General features: G+C 40.3%; 2 protein-coding genes across 9 annotated transcripts; one reads left to right on the forward strand and one right to left on the reverse strand.

Annotated features, from left to right (window-relative positions):
* Positions 1 to 1,733: 1,733 nt before the first annotated feature.
* Positions 1,734 to 11,813, reverse strand: LOC131233937 (bZIP transcription factor 1-B-like). Of its 8 annotated transcripts, none has more exons than XR_009165418.1 (18): positions 11,623 to 11,811; positions 11,231 to 11,361; positions 10,742 to 10,798; positions 10,517 to 10,606; positions 8,123 to 8,212; positions 7,931 to 7,990; positions 7,623 to 7,780; positions 7,451 to 7,505; positions 6,753 to 6,795; positions 6,373 to 6,668; positions 5,521 to 5,598; positions 4,548 to 4,673; positions 3,903 to 4,462; positions 3,274 to 3,310; positions 3,078 to 3,197; positions 2,562 to 2,905; positions 2,187 to 2,468; positions 1,734 to 1,974 (listed from the first exon to the last, which is right to left on the reverse strand). XR_009165418.1 is itself a non-coding variant. In XM_058230815.1 (13 exons), exons 2-13 carry the CDS (start codon positions 11,306 to 11,308, stop codon positions 4,316 to 4,318), a joined length of 1,257 nt encoding a protein of 418 aa, XP_058086798.1. In that variant the 5' UTR covers positions 11,309 to 11,361; positions 11,623 to 11,813; the 3' UTR covers positions 3,724 to 4,315. The 8 variants fall into 8 exon arrangements, 6 of the variants coding, with proteins under 6 accessions (XP_058086798.1, XP_058086796.1, XP_058086797.1 ...); XR_009165417.1 differs by having other exon boundaries at positions 3,864 to 4,462; XM_058230815.1 differs by lacking the exons at positions 1,734 to 1,974; positions 2,187 to 2,468; positions 2,562 to 2,905; positions 3,078 to 3,197; positions 3,274 to 3,310 and having other exon boundaries at positions 3,724 to 4,462; positions 6,753 to 6,783; positions 7,451 to 7,496; positions 11,623 to 11,813.
* LOC131233939 (uncharacterized) lies at positions 2,059 to 3,128 on the forward strand. Its single transcript, XM_058230818.1, has one exon. It carries the CDS (start codon positions 2,059 to 2,061, stop codon positions 2,782 to 2,784), a length of 726 nt encoding a protein of 241 aa, XP_058086801.1. The 3' UTR covers positions 2,785 to 3,128.
* Positions 11,814 to 17,028: the final 5,215 nt, after the last annotated feature.

A 17,028-nucleotide genomic window follows, 5' to 3' on the forward strand; every position in this document is an offset into this window, starting at 1 on the left:
AAGTGGTATTGTTCCCCTATTGGAGGTGCAGAATCCAGATTATGAAATTCTTGCAATAATGTAATGAGTTTTCTAGTGATCCAAATATCCATGATCCCCTACAAGTGCCATGAGGGACAGGAATGATTTCTACTCTTTTTAAGTAATGTGGGTGCGAAGAGGTTGCAAGAGCTTCCAGCTTCTCCTCTGATCTTTTGGTCCTCCTGTTTTTAGGCATCGGTCTCTCTCGAGCTTCTCTGATCTTTTGGTCCTCCTGTTTTTAGGACTCGGCCTCTCGCTCTAGCCTTGTTGATTGGTAACAATTTCTTACTTGCCTTCAAATTTTATTTTTATTTTTTTTAAATGATGGTATCTTGTCCTCCACGTGTCACACGTTCACATCAATCTAGATTGTCCAAGGAATGGAGCATAGACGAAAAGTATCACTAACGGAATGACCTTTAACCATCTGATTACACAGGCTCAATGTGGGCCATTGAAGATTTTCTTCCAATTGTACATTTGATAGCCACCCCCATTGGACGGTTCAGATGGTTTGGGCACAGGGATTTTCCGGTTATGCATCATCCACGTGGGCTGTACGAATTAGAAATGCCATGTGGCTTAGGTTAGGCACCATGACTTTAAAAAGTGGTCTTCTCTTTGAACACTCATATTGACTGCATCATCTAATCTCAATATTACCATAAAGGTCGACCTCATGGGAAGCTTCCATGAGGTCCAGCTACGTGGGCACATCCACCCCAGTGGATGGTTAAGATTGTTTGGCCATGTATGATTTTAGAGACAATACTCCAACAATATGCCCTTATCTATACATGAGTGGATGGCCCTATGTATGATCAGTTTGTCATTTCTCCTATGATGGTAAATAAAAATCATATATAGGGTCCATAAATATGAGCAAACAATCAATTGTATGGTTAAGATTGCTTGGTCAGTGTAATGCTGGCAACAAGCTCCATCAACAATGTGCCCCCACAATTTGGATGGTGGAGATCGCTACTAGTAAGTGCCACATGTGGAGGATGAGTCAATGCTGTTTTAAATGGTGGTGATCGATGATCATAGGAGTTCTAGTCCTAAAAAGAGATTTAAGGTGAAAATAGGGTACAAGTAGAATCTGCATGACCTTTGCATGCTGTTGGCCAAACAGCTGATGCTCTCAGCATGTGATAATTCACCCTCCTAGAGAGAAATCAGTGACACAAAAGAAACGCAATACACACACTTACGATTGATTCCCTGTCTTCCAACTCGTTATCATGAGCCCTGTCAACGGGGCTCCTCCACGTGAGACTCTTAGGATTTTCTTCTCAGAACATGATAGTGGGACACGTGTACTGTATTTGCTCCATTCATCAAACACGGTCCCCTCTGAAAATGCCTTGCAAATAGATTGAAAGTATCACCAATGGTTCATGTTCAACAAACACCAGAGGTAGTGGCCCACTTGATGAGTGGACTAGCACATTTGCAGTACGCCAAGTTGGCAAGTGTTGTGCAGAGAACCCTCAAACCCCGCATAAGGAGTCCAGTCTCACTGCCCATGTGGACATTTCTCATTGCCAAGTTAATTTCTGTAACCTAGACAGTGGGTCACCACAATCTTACACTTGAATTCCAACTGTTGCAATTTTATGTTTTTTTAATCGCTAAATAAGTAAAATCCCAAGCACCAAAAAGTAACCTACTGAGAAGGGGAGAGTTGATCCCGTGGCCTACTTCCCAACTAGAAAAAACCAGATACATTTCTACCAAAGAAGAAAAGAAAGAAAATTCAGTCACAGTTAGCAATGGAGCTTCTGAAATAAAATTATTAAAAAAATTGAAATTTAAATGAGCAATCCTTAACTGCTACTTACTGCGGCTTCTCAATTCACATATTAAATCCTTTGATGTAAGAGACCCCGAACATGCAGCGTGCATGACCTTAGTTGTTGAAGCAGCAAAGAAGCATGTGAACACGCAACCCTATAAAATACCAGGATTTAAACTTAACTGAGCTGCTGATAAGAAGCACAAATTTGAGATCTTAAGTGAGTCAGGAAATCATTAATGGCAACCCAACTGACTGTGATCCTGCTGGTGGGCCTGATCTTATCAGTGTTGGCTATCAATGGGTGCCCGCAAAATGACGATCTTCTCACCGCAATCAAAGAGATGCAGAGGGCTGACTATTTCACCTTTGTGACGCTGATTAATATGCTGCAGGACAGAATACCGGCAAATGTCACCTTCCTGATGCCCCACGATCGGCTGCTGTCGAAGGTAGCAGTGCCCGAGAATGGAGTTCTTGACTTCCTGTCACAGCATTCCATCCCTTCGCCGCTGCTCTTTGATCACCTTGAGCATTTCCCAACCGGATCCATAATTCCTACTCGGAAGCCAGGTTTCATGCTCAGAATCTCTAACAATGGCAGGAGAAGCTTTTACCTCAACAATGTACGGATTATCAGCCCAAACATCTGCATGAAGGGATCTACGATCAGATGTCATGGCATAAATGGGGTGCTGGGGACGGCAGTGCCTAAAAATAACAGAACCATTCAATCACCCACCTGCTTTTCTTCAAGTCCTCAAATTGCCGCTGCGCCAGAAGCTCCCTCACAAGATTTTCCAACTCCGCCGGGTCCCCTAAATCTGACGCCTGTAGTTACCCCACCACCAGTTGATTTAAATCCAAGGCCACAAAAATCTGGTTCGACTGCTCTGCTTCATGGAGGACTATTCAGCACAATAGCATCCTGTTTGATACTGTCATTGGTAGAATTTCAGATTTAGCAGAGTGCAGATCTCCAAAGCGTGGCAATAATCTGCTGTAGCTGTTTGCATGTATCCCAGTTGTCTGGTCGAATTGAGGCCTGGAGACTACATGGTTGACCATTATCATTTGCATCTCAGTCTGTCAAACTAGATCAGGATATCAGTTCACAAAACTAGCATTGCCCTAGCTTGGAGCTATAAAGCCACCCATTAAATCTACAACTTATATTTAGTAATCATTACTCTAGGTGGAAAATCATGCTCTAGAAATTGTAATAACAAAACTGGAAAATTCTGAACAGTTTCTGTACCTGATTATTCAACAAGATCACAGCATAATGCAAGAAAATCCCATGCCCTGATATCAAGGTTCAGTACCGTCTGTCTGGCAGGATCAATTTCTTCATTTGAACTCTATGTTTGTCTAATTGCTGCAACCGACAAGTAGATCAGGCGAAATATACCCGTGTAAAATTCAAATGAGCAATTTTCTGGTCTCATGGTTACCTTTGCCAGGTAATGAGTACCTCCAAAATACCAAAACCTGATATTTATACATAAGATAATACAAAGAAATAATTGTTTCAGAACTAAAAGCATCTCATTCATTTCCATCATTAACTGAAAAGAACGTCATGGATATGTAGTTGCATCTCTAAGAACTGGCATAAGAGCTTTTCATGTTCGTGCAGTCTTCAAATTCACAGAGTACAAAGTTCACGACTTAATAATTCTAATCAGTAAAATGGATGACAGAGTATTTCATGCTCATGCAATGCTTCAAATTAGGAGAATGAATTTAAGGGAAACTCTAACGCATTACACTGTAAGTTCTACGAAGCCATACAAGTAGCTTTGTCGCATTCTCATGATATGCTACATGGCACAGTTCCACTAAAGACTCCTGGAAAGAGCTTCAAATGGTTTTGCAGTTCATCGATATGCATACACCACATATAAAGACTCTTCAAGTATCATGTATATAGAACTTCATGGAATACAGAATACTTTGTAACCATCTCTCCTTAGTTTGCACTGCATAATGCTTAATAATGATTCTCTTCTTAGTTTACATTGCATAAACCACTAAGTCTTACATAGAAGGGAAGATGAGATAAAATCACGATCATCCTTACTGCAACAAAAATTTGTAAGACAGGGTTCTGATCCTACATCTCTGGCCTGAGCTTCGACTGTTAAAGATCAGTTGAAACGATAATGACAGGTGTAGTCAACCGAACCCATAACTAGGGAGGTAAGCACTGATGACACTGCAACCTAGCAACAATCAACTGCAACGGATTTTAATTGTTACCAACATGCTACAAAAGGATATGCAGATAGGGAATTGATATTTACACCCTTCCTTTTGGATACATGCACCCATTTTCCTACTTTTGGAAATACAGTAGAAAAAGTTCACACTATTCTATTACCAGCAGTAGAAAGAAAGTATGCATGTGTCAAAAAAGAGTGTTTAAGTAGTGGCTCCCACAAAGACAATTGGCTAGGTTATGCTCAAGGAAATTTATCTGAAGCAGGCTTGGTCTCAGTGACCACTGTGCTCAAGCTCTGTTTCCCCTGCTGCTTGCATGCCAGATTCCAGGTTTCTGTGATGATTGAGATGGCTGGGATGCTGGTTGTTCATGTCAGATCTTGAATCTTTGTGCCCTCTAGGGATTTCCCCTAGTCTCTCCTGCAAAATCCCATGGTTACTAAAATTCACTGGCGCATTGCTGATAAGCACACAAATGTATGATGAACCAAGAAGCACATGTCACCTTGAGAGAGGTATTCTGTGCAACAAGCTGTTCATACTCATTCCTCATGCGACTTGCTTCTGATCTGAGAGAAGTGTTTTCGTCTTTCAGAACTTCAACACGCTGGGCCAGCTCTTCACACTCTGCCTGAACCCATAACCATTCATAAGTACTAACTAAACATAGTTGTAAAACTGAGAAACCCAGGAATGAATAATTTGGTCAAGTTTTTTCAGGTCTTGAACACCAAGACTTGGTAAATTTTAATATTTAAAAATTATAAAATATTGTCAAGTCCTGGCTAGTTTAGTTGAGTTTTTCCAAATTTTGCAAGTCAACTTGCCAAAGCCAACCGAGTCTTGAACCAGACATGATTGAAGCAGTTCTTCTCAACTCTTGATGAAATTTGACAGAGTCGACTTGGCTGAGTCAAGTCTGAACCTTTTATTTTTTACTTTTCAAACATTAGGCACTGCATAAACCCCATAAGGGACATGTGGTGCAGTATATAATGTCTGTAGGGGAAGCCATCGGCCAGGTCAGGATCATCCCAAGCCTGACCTGATTATAAATCAGGCCCAAAAGTCAGGCCCATTTCTGGGCTATTTAGTAATCGGGTCTCTGATTTCTGGCCCAAGCTTGCCCATTAACATCATAAACGGGCCTTTTCTTGGGCTCAGTTTGGGCATTTATAGAAAAAATTGTAAACCGTAGGGCCAGCTCAAAAACAAAAGCCTTCCAAACAAAAAATGCCTTCCAAAGGAAAAAAAAAAAAAAAAAGGCCTTCCAAAAGAAATTTTGCAAACCATATGGCCAGTCCTGATCAATGACTAACCACGCTTCAAATCGGTCCCATGCCCAGCTCATGGGCCTCTATTACGGGCCTGATTCTGACCCATATTGGGCAAAGAGCCAAAAACCCAATGGACCAGGCTGGCCCAATCACACCTCTACATGTCTGGAAGGGAGATTCCTAGTGGAGTATGTTTGATACCTGCTTGCGCAACCGGGACCTACGTGCTGATTCTCTGTTTGATTGCTTTCTTCTCTGTCTTTTCAGTTCTCTTTCATCCTGAAATTGAAAAATAAGTCATGCTACATATTCAATAGAATCAGAAGAATGTGATTGCATCATTACTGATCCAAGCTTATGCAGCATAAGGATAACAGTCCTAACCCTACTGATGGGAAAGCAAAAGAAAAAAGACAGAACCTAAAGCAGTAGCATCGAAACCCCTAATTATATTACAATGAAATGTGAAACACACAAAAGCTGCTTATCAAATATCAAGAATCAGGCATTTCAACAATGCTGGAAGATATGTTCTAACAGATCAGGACACTGGAGGGAGAGATTATAAATGTAAGTTTAGGATGTCAGTCATGTTCGATGGGAAAGACAAGGCTGACACTTTAGAAACATCTAAGTAAAAAATACTTTCCCAGCATAGAGCAGGTGGGAAATGTAAATTACATGATAAAAGTAAGTTTTGAAAGTTATATCAACAGTTATGTACCGCACGGTGTTGGCCGTAAACTTCCAAAGAACAAAATTCAGGTACAGGGTAATGAAGCTCAGTTCAGAGCTCAAAGATTCAGTTTCCTGGAAGAACGGGAACCCAAAAAAAAAAAAAAAAAAGATCCTGAAAGTTGAAGAATCTTAGTAATGAAGTGTAAACAATGCGCTGTTTAATTTCTCAGAATATTTTGATTCAAACCCAAATTAAACATTCTAAACTTCGAAAAACTAATTTCAAATCCATTCTTCTAAATCCTATATGGAGACACGATAAGAATGAGCAATTATAAATTTTAAAATTTAGAAGAGAGCAGTATTAATAGAAACCTGTAGCAGAAGCTCCGATGGCTCACGGGGTCCAACAAGACCAGTAGGAACCATTGCACCCCCAGCTGGTGCAGTGGGAACTTTCCCATGCAGCAAAGACATAGATGGTGCAGTTGGTCCAGCCCAATAGTCCATCCCAATATTTAAGTTTGTCGTAGGGCCAGCAACACCTCCTGGACCACCAAGTGTTGCCATTGGCATGACAGGCATTGTTTGATTCAACATTGTTTGTGATGGACTGCGAGCCACACCATTCTGAGGACCACGGACGGAACTCCCATTCTTAGACGCCTCAGCTGCAATTCATAGATTATGGTACCCTGCTCAATATTGAAAAATGTCCATGAAATGACAGGGAGGAACATTTTTGATAAATCTACCTTCCAAAGAATCTTTCTCATCGCTTGCCTTCTGTTGTGTGTCCTGCACAAGATGAGTGGAAATTATGAATACGAAATGTCTGGGTAGTGTTTACATCCAAAACAGTGACAATGATGCTTTATGCATATGCTCCAACTAAAATTGCATTTCTAAAAAGGCATTGGACTCACAAAGTCATATATGCACTCATCTTTTACTGAAGTTGAAAACTCCATAAAGGAAGCAGGACAAAAAAAAAAAAAAAAAAAAAACCAGGAGACAAATAAGTTTAGGTGAGCAAACTAAGGCTGGTTCTTTCTGATGTGCAACAGATGCATGTAACCACAATTCTATGAGGCTATAATTGAATTTAGTGATTGTTTTATAATTAACCAGAAGAGCAGGAATAAATGGGAAATTCTGATCATCGAGTTAAATTCTACCATAAATTCCTTAAATGCATGTCTGCATGCATGTTGCTTTGTGTATGTATATATCATTGCAGTTGATTGCTGCAATATATTTTCATATTCCCCAACAACTCCAAAGGCAACACTGTTAGATGAATATCACAATTGTTGTTCCAGAAAATTAGCTCAAGGCCTATTAATTACCAAACAAATATAGGTTCCTGTTATGTTTGTTCCTGGATCATAATCATGTGAATGTGTTGATAGCAGCTCATTAAACCAGAAAACGAAGTTGCCATAGTACTTACGTTCTGAGAGTTGGCATCACTTCCTTCACTGGAACCTTCACTTGCACTGTCACCACTGCAGATTTCAGGTTTTGTTTCAATTACCAGCTGTAGTCGTATCCAATTGAATGGGTGCCAAAACATCTTAAATAAATTATGATGATGGAAATAATCTCCTGGGTATCAATAATACCTTTGGGAGACAAATCCATTCCCAGATGCTCCAGATGTTTTACCCGGCTCACTGTTATCCTTGCCCATAAGCATATTCAAGCTGCCTAAACTTCCTTTTGATCTCTTCATGGGTCCCTTTTCCTTACCTTCAGATGACTTACCATCCATTTCCATGCCCTACAGAAAAATGTGTCATGATCCATTTATACCTATCATACTACACATATAGCATGCCTAACCCTAAATAAAAAAAAAAAAAGAAAAAAAGAAAAAGAAAAAAAACAACACAAATAAATAAATAAAGGATGGTTTAAGCATGTAACTAACAGAAGCCTCGGTGTTGCCATTTGGTGAAGGCATAGCATATGGACTGAATGGATGAGACCCCTGATTCAAAGTTTATAGAATCACACCAATAGTTAGTGTCATCCAAAACTACAGGACTGGGGCATGGAATTGTCTATGATCACAATGAGAAACTCCAGAAGCTATGATCACAGGTATTAACAAGAAAAATACCGGTGGGATGGATGGATGAGCATATAACCCGCCATGAGGATACATCGCAACGTACGGATGTGGTGGGGTCCCATATGGAGGCATAAATTGCTGCAAAGAAAATATATCAGAGGAACTAGTAATTGCTATTAAATAAATGAGCAAACAAAAATGAACACGACAAATTCAAATCATTGCTGCCCTCCAAAAAACAGTCCCAAATCAAGTCCATGGCCGAGCAAGACCAAACCAACCGCTGTATGAATCAGGTATGATTCTATGTTAGACGTACTCATCCCATCAATATGATGATCGACAACTAAGAAGGAGCCGGCGAAGGATATCCCTAGCTTCATATCCAAGCCTAGCATGGATGGGCAGTCGAGTGGCGAATATGAAGCCTAAACCTATGAGCCCCTTTGGGGGGTGGGCAGTATGAATGGAAAACCCCTTCAAAGTGTCTTTTTCTTCTTCTTGCTATTTGGGTATTCAATAACAATAATGATGATCGTAATGACCAATCTTATGGTTATTATGATACAAGCTGTAACCAAGGTATTTAATAACGGTAATAACTAGCTATTGAACTATTACATAATTGATTTTTTTAAGAAAAAACATTTAAAAAAATTTAGAGAGAGAGAGAGAGAGAGAGAGAGAGAGAGGATTCCAAATATGCATTTTTCTGGTTTTGAACATGTTTATGATGGTATAACAGGCCGTTCTTTGGAAGAATGTTGTCTCGGGCTACCTGATGATATTATTAACCTGAGTGGCCTAGACTGACTTCGAAACACCTATATTTAATTTTCTAAATATCTAATATCAATGATTTAATATAAATAAGATAAAATGAGAATGAATCTAATGCTAAGACAATTATATATTTGGTTTTTTAAATCTTTTTATTTTTATTTAATAGAGACAATCATATATTGGTATTTATATAACCATCCAAATGCCCCCCGGGTTGAAATTCATGCAATTTGTGGGATTCGTCCCACCATTGCATATCTTTAACCATTTGTCATCATTTCCCTCAAGAAATTTGAAGTTAAAAAAAAAAAAAAAAAAAAATTAAGTTGAATGAATAGTATCTAACGGATTTGGGACCACTCTAAGGCCTCCCAAAACAACCTGAAATTCATGCAATCTGTGAAACGCATCCTGCTAATGCATATCCCTAACCATTTGACACTATTTTCCTCAAAATATTTGACGAAAAAAATCTATCATTATTCATCCCAAAGATGACCCGAATTTACCAAAAATAAAAAATTGATGTAGTGCATGTGTTGTTTCCATCACGTAACCATTTTTATACCTTGAGAACAGCCATTGCGGCCCTATAATGGTTTTAAAAACTGTTTTTAAAGAAAAAAAAAAGACACATATCGGCCCATTACATGCCATTTTTAAAACAAGCATTATAGGCATGTATTGCATCACTGGTCCTACCGTTACTATTATATAACAGCCATTACGTAACCATTTTTTAATACCATGTTATGGGCGGCTACAGAGATGGGATTTCTACCCTATTGCATGTACTAACATTCGACACTACTACATAAGAAATAGAATTCAAACCTAGTCAGAAAGAGGAGAGCTTCCTAATTGTCTGGTGAACTCTCTTTGTTTAGCAACTCTGGGATCTACCACCCAAGGCACAACGAAAAAAAAGAAGAAGAAGTGCAGTTTCAATGAGAAGGCTGCTACCATGTATAGAGCGGAGGGAACTAGATTGGGATCCGCTTACTACGACTATGATAGCTCAGGTGCTGGTGGTTCTAGATCAACTTCAATGGCTGGAACAATAATGACATCTACTATAGAAATTTGCTTGTTGAACCCAATGAACCACGTGAAAGTAGGATACTGCAAATTTAGGGGTCAAAGAGTTTCATAAAACATTCTTGGTGGCAAACAAATTAGGTGAAATATCCACCATTGAATTGAATTTAGTCCATCAATCTAAGAAATAATGCTAATTCTTGACCTCATTCTTCGAAGATCCAGATTGAATTGATAGATTTCACTGATTAATCCTAAAGATTTCACTTCAATTAGAATTTAGTTATTCACGGTGCACAATAATCCCTATTGAGCATCCATGGCTGAATGGTTAAAGCACCCAACTCATAATTGGCAAATTCGTACTCTCAATTCCTATTGGATGCACGCCAATGGGAATGTTCAATAAGTCTATTGGAAGTGGCTCTGTATCAATGGAATCTCGTTATACATACATAATGAATTGGGATAGTATATTCAAACCATAACATATGAAAAGTAAGAACTAGAATTCTTATTGATACTTGGAACTCTCAAGGAAGAAAATAGATTTATAGATGGAATCAATCAAACATGAATTCTTTTGAAGATTAATAGATAACCATACAAAATGAGGTGTACCTGAGCTCCCCACATGTAAGGATGATGAGCTTGGGGGCTTGATGCCACCGATGAATGAAAGAACCCAGGTGGTGGAACAGGGGAATATGCCTGTTATAGAGAGAAGAAGAAACGCACTCAGTTCATGCAAAAACTTAAGCAATTATAAAAGAAAATAGAAAACCCTATATGTGATCCAATGTTTCTCCAAACACCACAACCAAATTAAGCTTTTGTAACAAGCACCTGAAATCCAGCCCAGTCAGGATAAGCCATTGCAGCGCTAGTCATTGGAGCCTGCTCCTGAACAATAGCAAAGCTTCATGAACCCAACATAGAAACACACAAATGTGTAAAGCAAGTGACAGTTACAGAACTATGAAATCATAAGGTCCTCATGCATCAGAATAGGCATAGTGCACTGAAACACCCATTCCATACATATAGGGCCAAGGGTTCGGAGATACGTTGATCTGACAAACCCCACATGGATCCTAGCCACCCACTCTTCAGCCTTATTTTAGGAGATCGCTATTTCTTACCCAGCCGATTGACAGGTTTGAATCTTCCACCAGAGAGCTGTTTGGGGGCTCTCCCCAGTGGCAGAGGGATCCATCAGATCAACGGACCGGATCACTGGATCGCCCGCCCTACTTGTATGCGATATTTGCATCAGAACACGATGAACGTATCCTGATGCATCTGGAACCCTATTATTCTCCTGCAAAGCTAGACCTGTGCCGCAGATGCTGCTGTCGTCGCCATCGTTGTCTTCGATGCCTTTGCCGGTGTATCTGTCTCACTACTACCCATGATTCAGTTGAAGAACGGAATCACATCCAAAGGAATTTCAGATCGGTTCCGATCTAAGCATATACATCAGCCATCAGATTTCCACCAAATCCTCAGAATTCAGAAAACAGATCAAACGCATTCTACACTCTCGGCGACTTCTTTATTTTTTTTTTTAAGAAAATGAATTAAACAAACGAATCGAAACCGAAAAACGTCGAGAATTCGACTGATCAAAACCCTAGAACAGCAAAACCAATGCAGAATTCATGGAAATACAGTTCGTAAAAGAGATTGAATCGAGAAATCAATCGAACGAGAGGACAGAGACTTACATTTGAGACCGAGATCTTGCCCTAGATGAGAAAACGAGCGGGGATCGGCTGCGATGAAATTGGAGAGGCTTCTACGTTCCCTCTCTTTCGTGTTTTAGCTGCTGCAATATCAGCACTGGGCAGAATCCGGAGTTTGGGTGAAAGTGGGCCGGGCTACAAGCCCGATAACGGTTCTACTGAAGACCCGAGGGCTGGATCTGATCCGAGTTTTTAGACTCCAGGAGATAGAGGAATGAATGATCGCAGACGTTCGAAACGGATGGTAATTTCCCATACGTTCGAGATGTGTGGGGCCCACACGTGGTATTTATGTGTAATCCAAACCATGCATCTGGTGGGCCTCCTCATGTTTACTGCACTTGTTATGAATCATCTTGATACAAACTTAGGTGGGACACCCACGGGAAGCGATGTACAATGACACCTAAAATTAAAATTAGCCAATGTCCAGGATGTATGTTAATCCGTGTACATCGAGTCCAACCGAGTCGAGCAGGCCTCAGCCCGTCTCGGCTCGGCCACTAGCTGACCTCCGCTGGTACTCAGCTCGGCTGGGTCCTCAGCCCCTGATTGGCTGACTCGGCACGATTTGGCTAGCGGCCCAGGCCAATTCAAGCCGAGTTCGAGCGAGATCCAGCCAAGTTCTCTATGCAGCATTTTCACAAACACCCAGATTACATCTTCAAATTCCCACTGTATGTAAAACAGAAGTAATGGTTTTAAATGTATTTTATTAAAAACATTCTAAGCAACATAAAAACCAAGAAAGAAAAAGATATTTGTTTCACGTACATACCTTCCTTATCACCCCCTACACTTCATTGAGTCATTTCATCAAACACTTAGGGCGTGTTTGATTTTCCGGTGAAATGGTAAATGCATTGTAAAAAAGTAATAATTATTTCCCCTGCATTTACAACTTACTTGATTTGACTACTTACTTTTTGACACGAAAACCAAGTATATTACAAAATATCTATGGGTCCCACTATATTACAAAATATTTGTGGGTCCCACTGTGATGCATTTCGCTTATCTACACCGTTCATCCATTCTTCCAGTTGAATTCTTATAATTAGGAAAAAATTGAGGCATATCCAATACTCAATTGGATCACGTCATGCAAAAAAGGGAATTGAATACTTACCGTTAAAAACTTTGTAGGGCCACTATTTCTTTTGACATGGGCCACTTGAGTGTTGGATCCGCTTCATTTTTTATCTCATGCTCCAAAATATTGTCATAGAACAGACTGACGGAATGGATATATCATTTGCATTACCTTACAGTTCAAAAATTAAAATTACATTTTTTAAACCAATTTCACGGGCACAAATTCTCATAAATTTTCAAACGCAATGAAATTGTAATAATTACTATTTCCCAGATATTTCCCATTTCTTTGAAAAACAAACAGGCCCTTAGTAAACAACATCAATAGTAAAGTAACCAAGTCACCGAACTGGTTCGAGCCGAGTTTGATTCAAGCTCGATTCAATCTGAGTCAAGTCGAGCTGGGGCCAGCTCGAACTCGGCTCGAACTCATTTTCGAGCTCAAAAAATCAGCTCGGCTTGGCTCGAACTCAGCTTCGATCCAAGTCAAATCGAGCTAGCTCGGTTCATGTACACCTCTAGTTGATCAGGACCATCCAATCGATCTGATTTGGAGAACATGTATCAAAGTAGGGATAATTTATCAGGCGTGGATTGGGTACTGCTCCCACCAAGACCTATCCAAAGACAGAGGGTCCTAGCAGGAGCTCCATGGGACCCACTATGATGTATGTGTTTTGAACACGCTGTTCATCCATTTTACAGATCATTTTGACACGAGCCAAAAAGAAACAGATCAAAGGCTTGAGTGAACCACACCACAAGAAAGAGTGGTGACCATGACACCCACTGTTGAAACCTTCCTAGGCCCATTGTGATGTTAATCTGCCGTCCATCCTTAAGATAGGCCCAGACGCGAATGAAAGGAAAACGTAAATAGGAGGTTGGTTCAAAACTTCTAACATCCATATAGGTTTTCAACTATTTTTTATGGTTTGGTCTACTTAAGCTTTCTATCTATTATGCCTCAAATGATGTGGGCCCATATAACCCTTGCTCGCCCCTCTCAGGCTATATCCCGGTGGGGTAGTACCTAATCAGCATGCAAAAATTCAATTTAAATAAATTTAATTAAAACAAAATTAAAAAAAGGCTTTGTGAAGAAAAAAATGGACCGACCAATAAAGAGATCAAATCGGAATATTGTGCACTTAATTGAGCTAGACATTAACAAGAACTCTAGGCCCAATCCCCAACTCCAAAGTTGAGTAGGAGGTAAGGTTGGAGGTAAGGTCAAGCTCGACACCTCGCCAGCAAGCTGGAAAATTTATAGACCTCAATGACAGGAACCCAATCGCTTGACTAAGGAGACATGTGCTCTAGGTCGGCACACCCCAAGTCGGCATCTTCTAAGTTGGAATGCCCCAAGCCAACATATTTCAGGTTAGCGTAGCCCACTTCCTATTAAGACCTGACCTGATCTTAGTCGTGTTCGTTCGAGATCTTAACTGAAAATTCAGAAAACCTATTGCAATATGGATTCGCTCGAAATCTCAACTTAAAATACGATTCCTACCAATGACTCCGTTCAATTATAAATAGGAGCACTTCTAATAATGAAAGGTATGCACAATCTATAACTTAAAACCCGTGGGTCTTTATTTGACTTCTATAGCTTAAAACCCATAGTTCTTTATTTGACTTAAGCATGGAAGGGTCCCTTGTTAGCCAAGTCTCCATTGCCTGATTATTGTGCAGGTACACAAAAGTAGGTCTAGGGGATGCTAGCCGGATTTTTGCATCATCAGGTTCCATGCACAAATGATTCCTATCCCCTTGAATAGCTTGTGCCTACACAATGCCAACAGCTCCACATACAGGTACTTCTTCCACAGGCAAATAAATTGGACTGTTGTAGGAGCACATGAAGAATGGTCCAAAACCACGTTAACTTCAGGATGCAGCACTTTTGATTTTCATTGATGTGTAGCTTCAGTTGCACATTCGAGTTGTGAGGACGGTGACCCATGATATGAAGATCATCTGGAGCAAATATTGGAACAATCCTATCATCAGGTGGGCCACACATATATTGAGTCATATCATCGGCTGCCCATTGATTTCAATGGTGTAAAATGCCTGATCACTGAAAGATAAAAGATGGCCCAGCTTCGGTGTGTTGGCTTTCACAAGAGTGGACATGTTGATGGTGAGGCCGGTTAAGTTGGTGCATGACAGATACGGGGTTGACTGGATTGCACGTTTGACCATTGGAGCGACTGTCGTTCGTATAGAGTTTCCTGCAACACCTGTTTAGAGAAAGTCTTGTGGGGCCACTGTGATGTTTGTATAAAATCTACTCCATTCGATCAATTTCGACCTATCATGTTACTATGAGAACTTAAAAATACGTGGATCCAAAACTCAAGTAGGCCACATCATAAGAAACAGTGAGACACCACAAGAAAATAAGGATTGAACGATCACCTTTGAAAACATTATTGAGCCATCAGAAGTTTTAAAATAAGCTAAAATGATCGAGAAAAACTGATGGACAGAGTGGATTTTGCACGGCAGTCTCAATGGACCATCGTGTTGCAGGAAACTGACCCAAACTTCTTACAACCGTTGAAGGGAGCCCGTGCAATAAAAAGCTCTGTGGGCCCGACCGCGATGTGTGTGTGACGTCCACCGCCATAATATGCGCCAGCCCATGTGACACACACATCACGGTGGGCCCCACAGAGGTTTTTGTTGCATACATCAACTCTGTAGGAAACGCGCGTCCGACTGCAAATAGCGAGTCCCTCAGGAGATGTATCGTGCACCTCATGATGTTCAAAATTTTCTAAAGTGGGTCTTGGGCTCCTGTACGGTGATGTGAATTGGTCAATCTTTCAGGAGGTACGGGACGATCCTAACCATTAAAAAGAACTGTCAATTAAAGAAAACTCCATCCCCTAAAATTCGGTGCATGCTAAGCTCGCATGCAGCCCATATTTCCGGAGTACGGATTGCGTACTGAGTAAACTCTGTGGGGCCTACTGTCATGTACGTGTCCTATCCACGCTGTCCATCCGTTTTTCCAGATCATTTTAGAGAATGAGCCTAAACTAGAAGCATATCCAAAACTTAAGTGGACCACACTAATGGAAACAGTGGGAATTGAACCGCCTACAATTAAAAACTTCTTGGGACCACGAAAGTTTTGGATCAAGCTAGTATTTGTGTTTTCACTTCATCGATATACATGTGACATTATTAATAGCTTGGATGACAAACAAACATCACTGTTGACCCTAGGAAGGTTTCAACGGTGGAAATCATTATCCTCACTGTTTCCTGTGGTGTGGTCTTGAGCTTTGTACATGCTTCAATTTTGATTTGATAAGCTAAAATGAGCATTTAAAACGGATGTACGGTGTGGATAAGACGCATACATCACCTATGGACCCCACATAGTTTACTCAGTACGCTGTTCCTCACTCCGCAATCCGCTCTCCCTTTTCCATTGGTCCGACATCCTACGTGTAGACGAGAAATATCGAAATCGGATTGCGTACTGAGTTACTCAGTGCGCTTTTATCGTACTGAGTAAACTAAGTAGGGCCTACCATGAATGTATGTAGGTTATCCACACCGTCCATACGTTTTTCCATCTCATTTCAGTGGTTGATCCGAAAATTATAGCATTTCAAAATCTCAAATGGACCACACAGAAGGAAACAGTGGGAATAATGACTTACACCATTGAAACCTTGATAGGGCCCAAGGTGATGTTTATTTGTCATCCAACCTGATAACAAGATCACACAGACATGGATGAAGGTAAAAAAATTTAACAGATTGATCCAAAACTTCTGTGGCCACCAAGAAATTTTCGACAGTAGAATTTCAATTCACACTGTTTCCGTGGTGAGGTCCACTTGAGATTTTTATATATTTAATTTTTTTTCTAGAGCCCTCAAATTATATTAAAATTGATGGACGGAGTGGATAAAATATGTAAATCATGGTGGAGCCCACAGAGTTTACTCCGTACGCTTTGCGTGCTGAGTTACTCAGTACGCAATCCGCCTCCAGAAATATCCACGCACAATATGGTAAATGTGTACTACATTGTAGGAGAAGTTTAGCATACAACTGTTTCTTTCCCACGTGCCACTTTCTTATAACATCCGATCTGTGCAGATGGTGGGATGTATAAAAAATATCACCCTGGCTGAAAATAACAATAGCCCGTTTATCATGCTGGATACACCACTGAAATACATGGATAGCCGATGGTCATTAAATGTATGTGTGTGGTCCACCTAATGAAATATATTGTTCCAATTTTTATCCACATGATAC

The sequence above is a fragment of the Magnolia sinica genome, chromosome 18, assembly GCF_029962835.1.
Source record: "Magnolia sinica isolate HGM2019 chromosome 18, MsV1, whole genome shotgun sequence".
Lineage (NCBI taxonomy): Eukaryota > Viridiplantae > Streptophyta > Magnoliopsida > Magnoliales > Magnoliaceae > Magnolia > Magnolia sinica.